Here is a 7,420-nt window from a genome sequence, read left to right as displayed (position 1 = left end):
CCCCATTGTGTTAGCCATTAAAAAAAAAAAAACCTTTCTTTGAAAATGTATTTAACATCAGGAAATGTTCAAAATAAAATATTAAGGGAGGGCGAATGCAGAATTATGTATGCATTCTTATGTGGATCACTAACTCTATGTATGTTGTTAAAAGTATGAAAATAAAACTTTGTGGAGATTGAAACATTTGAAATAGGGGTGCCTGGGTGGCTCAGTTGGTTACACGTCTGACTTCGGCTCAGGTCATGATCTCACGGTTCGTGGGTTCGAGCCCCTGTAGGCTCTGTGGTGACAGCTCAGAGCCTGGAGCCTGTCTTCAGATTCTGTGTCTCCCTCTCTCTCTGACCCTCCCCTGCTCACGCTCTCTCTTTCTCTCTCTCTCTCTCTCTCAAAAATAAATAGAAACATTAAAAAAAAAAGCCAGGTTTAAGGAAATGTTGCTGTATTTATTTATAGGCATTAATTAGCTAATTAAGTAACATCCTCCAGGCATGACTGGAGAAAGCCAGAGGGAGGCAAACTATACAACAGCATGTATGTCATATTGAAATCGTATTTTCACAAATGCATATTCACATTTATATCCATAGAAAGAAGTCTGGAAGGAAATACAGCAACATTCTCACTGACTTGGGTGGTAGGATTCCTAAAGGACGTTACTTAATTAGCTAATTAATTTTATATTTACTTATTTTTATTTATGGGTTTTATTCAATGAACACTAATAAAGCAACAGCTTCCTACTTGGAGGTGCCAGGCTGTGTGTGAAGCGCATCAGGTGAGCTGCACGGAATCCTCACAACAATCATTTCAGGGGTGTCGGTAAACCCAGTTTAGAGAGGGAGAATCTAAGGCTTAGTAAGGATAAGTCATACGCTGTGTGAGTTTCCTCTTGCTGTTATACCAAATGACCACAAACTTCGTGGCTTAAGACAACGTGGGTGTATTATCTTACAGTTCTGGACGTTAGAAGTCTGAAGTCTCACCGAGCTAAAATCAAAAGTGTCATCACAGCTACGCACATTCTGGAGGCTCTAGCGGAAGACTGTTTCCTTGCCTTCTCTAGCTTCTAGAGGCTACCTGCACTTTCTGGCTCATGGCCCCATCCTCCACCTTCAAAGCTAGCAGTGGCTGGTTGAGTCTTTCTCACATGGCATTACTCTGGTTTTGATAATCCTGCCTTCCCGCCTCCTATTTAAGGACCTCTGAAATTACCTTGGGCCCACCCAGATAATCCCAGATAATCTCCTGGTTTTAAGGGCATCTGATCGGCAACCTTCACTCCGTCTGCAACCATAATTCCCCTTTGCCATGCAATATTCACAGATTCTGAGGTTAGGATGTGGACATCCCTGAGAGGCCATTCTTCTGCCTTTCACACAGCCCAAAGTTTCAAAGGTACTGGGTGAAGGATTTGGAATATGAACTCATTCTGGTTCCCATACCCATGCTCTTAGGTTATGCTACGTGGCTGGTTATTTGAGTATTGGAGAAAAATTTAAACTTTTTCTAGGTTAAAAAAAATAAAGGAATGACGCACCTTGATGGCCAGTCGGTTAAGCATCCGATTTCGGCTCAGGTCATGATTTCGCAGTTTGTGAGTTCGAGCCCCGCGTCGGGCTCTGTGCTAACAGCTCAGAGCCAGATTCTGTGTCCCCCCCTCTCTCTGCCTCTCCCTGCTCCTGCTCTATCTCTCTCTGTCTCTCAATAATAAATAAAAATGTTAAAAACAAAACAAAACAAAAAATAAATCACTTCCCAGGAATCTTGTATGCACCGAGTGGGGGCAGGGAAATCAAACACATGTGCAAATATATGTGTCGGTTTAGAAAAATGCTCATGAGTTCGATCTCAGGTCCTCTCACTTGGCAGTTCCCAAAACATGAGCATGCGCGAAAAGTATAGGGCGGTGAGGGCAAGCAGGCTTGCTGCAAGATGTGGGAAAAGAAGCAAGGCCTCACCATTTCTCCATTTAAAAAATAGAGCAAAGAATCATGCAAAATGTTAAGGAATATATATATGTATCAAAGCTAGTTTAACTGTATTTCTTGATACCACAGTATTGCAAATCGAGGCAGCTCTCGGAAATCGGCGGCTGCAGAGGGTTAGCTGTTACTCTCAGTGCAAAAAGATCTGCAAAACCTACTGCATGGACCTGGGACCGCGAGACGCCCCGCGCTACCGGCTTTGACCAATTAGAGAGCGGAGTGGGCCGGGCTTCGCCTGATTGGAGGATAGGGGAAAGGCGGGGCTGGACTCTGGCGCATGCGTTTCCACGGCCTCCTCCCGCCAGCTTGCGGACTGTTGGGAGTTGCTGTAGGAGGCCTGTGCCTTACCTCCTGCGAGTCTTCTCCGCTGTCTGCCCAGCTCGGCTCCGCGATGCCGGTTGACCTCAGCAAGTGGTCCGGGTCTTTGAGCCTGCAGGAAGTGGACGAGCGGCCGCAGCATCCGCTGCAGGTCAAGTACACCGGAGTGGAAGTCGATGAGCTGGGGAAAGTGCTGACGCCCACCCAGGTACCCGGGGGTTGCGGGGGTGTCTCTGTTCCAGGCCTGGAGGCCTGCGGGGCGGGGTCCCAGCGGAGATGGGAAGAATGTTCCGGCTTCAGAGGGAAGGGGGTCGCGGTGCCTACGCTGCAGGCCTGCAGACACCTGCGGGCACCGGGACTGCGGCACGTGGCGGGCGGGGCTCCGCCTACAGGAGAAAGTGCTCTACTTTTCAGGGACTGACTTCTAGGCGTAGGCCCAGAAACAGCCTGGGCCTCCGGGGTCTGGAGCGGGGAGGAGGCGGTGCCTGGGAAGTGGTGGCAGAGGTCGTCCCCGTGGCCCTAGAGCCTCCCATCGGTTCTGAAGATTTTAGGCCACAGTTTGGGTGGCAAAAGCCCCACCCGAGGGCATGTGACGCATTATGTAACCGGTGACCAGTATCGCCCCCGGATTCCTCCCGTTTGTCTTAGCGAGAAGCCACCCGAAGGTAAGTTCATTCCGCAGACGGAAGGCTAGAGGGCCTTGTTCTACCGTTTGGCCTCCAACGCCCTGGCCTGAGGCCGGACTAAGCCCTGGGTTGTGCAAGTGGAGAAACTGGAGTGCCAGACACTTGCTAGTTATCGGTCATGCAGATCCGGGGCAATGGTGTGAATAAACTGTTGTGACAGCTATTGTGTTGGATGTTTACAGAGCTTACTCCCAGCCTCCGTTTTCCCAGACTCCCTGTCCAGTCGGGCCACCTGGATTTTCTCATTTTCTGTGCACTTTAAGTGTCTAGTTAATTCAGATTGCACTTTAACAGGTCCCAGCTAAGCTCCGGGTCACGAAGTGTAGAGACCCTGTCATTCAGACCATGTGAGGTTGCAGTTTAGAGGATGCAGTCAGCACCAGGGTGTAAATCCTGACCCCACCTCTTCCTGTTAATAACATGCTAGGGTAACAGCCCTGTAGTGTTGTTGGGACTAAAAGAAATAATGTGTATTATTAAGCTCTGGGCTCTCAGCAGAGTCAATAAACTGTAGCTTTTATTAATAATCTACTGTGTGTTGCCTTTCAGGAACCTCAAATCAAAGAGTGTTGGCGTCTGCATTTCTCCTTTTTAACTCCACACTGCTTCTTTCCTACAGGTTAAAAACCGGCCCACCAGTATTGCATGGGATGGCCTTGATCCAGGTAAACTCTACACCTTGGTCCTGACCGATCCAGATGCTCCCAGCAGGAAGGACCCCAAATACAGGCAAGTTGGGCAAAGACTGGGAACACCAGGAAGACCAGGTCATCCAAATGTGACCTAGTACTTCCTGGCATTGTGTCAGCCCCTCGCTGGACATGCTGTGCCAGGAGAATAGACCCAGTTTGGGATGGTCACACCGATGCTTAAGCCAGGGTATGCATTTCCTACCCATTCAGTCCCTAGAGCAGGAGTCTAGGAACTAGAACCCAGAGCCACATCTCCCTGATACCTGTTTTTGTGTAGCCTCATGAGCCAAGAATGGTTTTTACATTTTTAAGTGATTGCAATGGAAAGAATAATGCTTTGTAACATGTGAAAGCTACATGAAATTCAACTTCCAGTGATCATATGTGAAGTGTTGTTGGAACACGGCCACGATAACTTATTTATGTCTTGTCAGTGGCCCCTTTTACACTAGAGGCACAGAATTCAATAGTCACACAGTATGATGGCAAAGCCTAAAACATTTACTATCTGGCCCTTTCCAGAAGAAGTTTGCAGATACTGCCTAGAAAATCCCAGAGGCAGGTGTTGGGCCCCCTCCTCTGCAGAGCGGTGAGGTTTGTGCTGGCCGAGAAAGCAGGACTGTCTGTGTCCTCCTGCATCCTGGCCCAAAGCCTGTGCTTCGTGCACATTTGCTGGCTGTGCAGTGAATTGAGTGTGTGCTAATTTCCTGTGTGTGGACTGTCCTTGTTCCTCGTTTAGGGAATGGCACCATTTTCTGGTGGTCAACATGAAGGGCAACGACATCAGCAGTGGCACAGTGCTCTCCGATTACGTCGGCTCTGGGCCTCCCAAGGGCACAGGTCAGCAAAAGCTGCTTTGGGGGGATGAGGCGGGTGGGGACAGAGGGTGCACATTACGAGTGGCCCGAAGGGCGGCAAATTTTAGTTTGGTTCTCACAGATCCCCTAGCCTAGCTGGCCTTCTGGGCAGTGCAGTTCAGCCTCCATGCCAGCTGCCTGCCAGAGACCTTGAGACCTGCAGTAACGTCAGGTGGCTAGAGCCTTGGGTTCTGGTCAGATGGCGCCTCTGTTATCATTGCGTCTTGGCCCCTGGGCCTTCATATTCGGGGAAGTCCGTGAGAGCATTCCAAGGAAGCAGTGTTGGAGCAAGCTTGGGACAACTTCCGGGTTGGGCCATGGGGGTGGGGGTCCATTCCGCTGCGCATGGATTGAACATTTAACCCATTGGAGTTCTACATTCAGCCTTCGCCGGTTCCCACGCAAGATCTTGGAAGTGATCACGGTGCCAAAGAACTGGCTTCTTCATCTCTTATAGCTCCGTTCTGTCTATAATGTAGGATGCTATCATCTTGAAAGATCTGGAAGACTTCAAGAAGGATACTAAAGATACGCACACATGTTGTATGGTGTTATGTTATAGATCACGTGTTCTGTGTTACAGAGAGAGAGAGAATACTGTACTGACACTCCCCCACGTCAGATAAGCGCTGGCTGGGCTTTTAGTAGGAGACGCACTGTTTACACCTGGTGTGCATTACAGGACGCTTTCATTTGCTGGAACAAGGAAGTCGTGGTGGGTGGACACACTGTCCAGCCGTGTTAGTCTGAAGATGTACCAGAAGGTTCCCAACAAGAACAGTTGGCCATAGACTCGTGCTTTATCTGTAGACCCAAAACTTTGAGAAGGCTTCAGGCCCTCTCATGTCTTCATAATTGGAAAGTGAAGGTACATCTTTTCCAGGGATCTATTAAGTTCTCTAGGGCAGTTCTAACAATTAGGCAGTTTAATTATGGGAAGTACACACAGGAGAATAAAGCAATTCTCTCAAGTAGAAGCTGTGTTCTCATTAGCAAAAAAAAAAAAAAAGCCTCAGTGACTTTCTTTTCCTTTGGCTTTTTAAAAACTATTTTTTTTTTAACAAAGTACAATTTGCAAATTAAAAAATGCCTAGACCATAGTTGTTTCAGTCCATGAATATTGACTGATAGACAAAGGTGACCCTTTAAGCACCTTTGAACACAAGTTGTTTTTCAGCGTCTTTGCTACTTAGTTGGTTGGAGTGAGTCTTACCAAGCACTAGGGTAGGTTCTGCGGTGAAAACGGTCAACCAGACAAACATCAGAGCTTTATGGAGCTCACTTTCTAGTGAGGAGACTGCCCCGACTCTTGGAGAAGTGTTGTCGTGGCAGAGGTGAAGGGGGTGTTCACATGGGGGTGGTGGAAAAGGACTTGTGTTCGGGTCCCAGTGGAGACGGGCTGGGAGCCCGGAGTGGGATGAGTGAGGGGTGAGCAAGGGCCGACCCTGTGGGTCCTTAGAGGCCGTGGTGCCGGGTGTGGATTTCACACCACTTGCCGTGAGGAGCCACTGGGTGATATTCAGCAGGCGAGTGACCTGACTCCAACTACCTCTGCGGATCCTCAGTGTCCCTCTTGTCAGTGGGGTGGCTGGGTCCCTCCACGTTGGCACGTTCTACGACAGTAGGTGACGTCTCCATCCCTGACGCCTGGCTGTGTGTGCTTGTTCCCTCCAGGCCTTCACCGCTACGTCTGGCTGGTGTACGAGCAGAGCGGGCCCCTGACGTGTGACGAGCCCGTTCTCAGCAACCGATCTGGAGACCACCGCGGGAAATTCAAAGTGGCCTCTTTCCGCAAAAAGTACGAGCTTGGGCCCCCGGTGGCTGGTACGTGTTACCAGGCCGAGTGGGATGACTATGTGCCCAAACTCTACGAGCAGCTGTCTGGGAAGTAGGCCGGTGCTAGGAGACAAACCATCCTGGAGGTCCATCAAGTTCAGTGATGCATGTAGATTTCTCTGCTTCCCCGTTTCCCATTCTCGCCGGTGAGGCCTGAGCAATCCGATAGTGGTTTAGAGTGACTTTTCCTTCTGTCTGTCCTTTAAAATTCTAGAGGGTCACACCCCAGTTTATGTTCTGATCAAGTTTAAATTCCGTTGTGGGTGATATTTTGGTACCAGGATAGGGTCATCAGACTGTTAATATAAGAATAGCAACCCAGAATTTAAGGAAGAAAAAATTCAGGTAAAAAGACCAGGTCTTCTAGTAACAGAGCAGAGCATCAAAGATTCTTGAAGGGATGTTTAAAAAAAAAAAAAAAAAAAGATTTGTTGCCTCTGCCTTTGTGAGCTGAGTCTGGAATTGTGCATGATGGCACTTCTGGGGCATGTTTCCACGGCCACATCTCAGCAAGACAGAGGTTGGCATGTCCACTAACCCCCAACATCTCAGACTAGATACTAGGAGTAAGTGTCCCGCTCTGGCTCCTTGAAAAGCAGTATTGTAAAAAGCATTAGGGAGAGTCGCTTTGTGGTTAAGGCCCTGCCATCTAGGTGAGCTGCAGGGCGGAGTGACTGTCAGAAATCCCTACGTCTACCTGCTGAATCGGTCCCTCTTCATCTGTGTATGAAAAGCCGATCTGGGGTGGCCGAATATTGTGTTAACTCTGCTGTTTGCTTATAGTTGAATAAAAATAAAAACATTGTGTGGATGAACCAGGTCTCCAGGTGTTTTGCCCTTTGGGGTATGGGATTTCATAAATGTGGGAAGTCAAGAGACAGCCCCTTTCCTGACCAGCATCAATGACTGGGAGTTGATTCAGGGACCATACAGAGGATACACGCTTATACACGTGCCATCAAACTAGAGCGGAAGTAGCAATTCCAGGGGCACAGGTGCCTGGGTGGCTCAGTTGGTTAAGCATCTGACTTCCGCTCAGGTCA

At 48.7% G+C, this 7,420-nt stretch overlaps 1 protein-coding gene across 1 annotated transcript; it reads left to right on the top strand.

Moving 5' to 3' along the window:
• Nucleotides 1–2,268: 2,268 nt before the first annotated feature.
• PEBP1 (phosphatidylethanolamine binding protein 1) lies at nt 2,269–7,192 on the top strand. Its single transcript, XM_029922623.1, has 4 exons — nt 2,269–2,514; nt 3,612–3,721; nt 4,424–4,524; nt 6,216–7,192. The coding sequence occupies exons 1-4, from the start codon at nt 2,380–2,382 to the stop codon at nt 6,431–6,433; spliced, it is 564 nt and encodes a 187-aa protein (XP_029778483.1). The 5' UTR covers nt 2,269–2,379; the 3' UTR covers nt 6,434–7,192.
• Nucleotides 7,193–7,420: the final 228 nt, after the last annotated feature.

This window comes from Suricata suricatta, chromosome 14 (assembly GCF_006229205.1).
Source record: "Suricata suricatta isolate VVHF042 chromosome 14, meerkat_22Aug2017_6uvM2_HiC, whole genome shotgun sequence".
Taxonomy (NCBI): domain Eukaryota; kingdom Metazoa; phylum Chordata; class Mammalia; order Carnivora; family Herpestidae; genus Suricata; species Suricata suricatta.
Note: the sequence above shows the minus strand (reverse complement) of the source record. Positions and strands in the feature narration are given on the sequence as shown.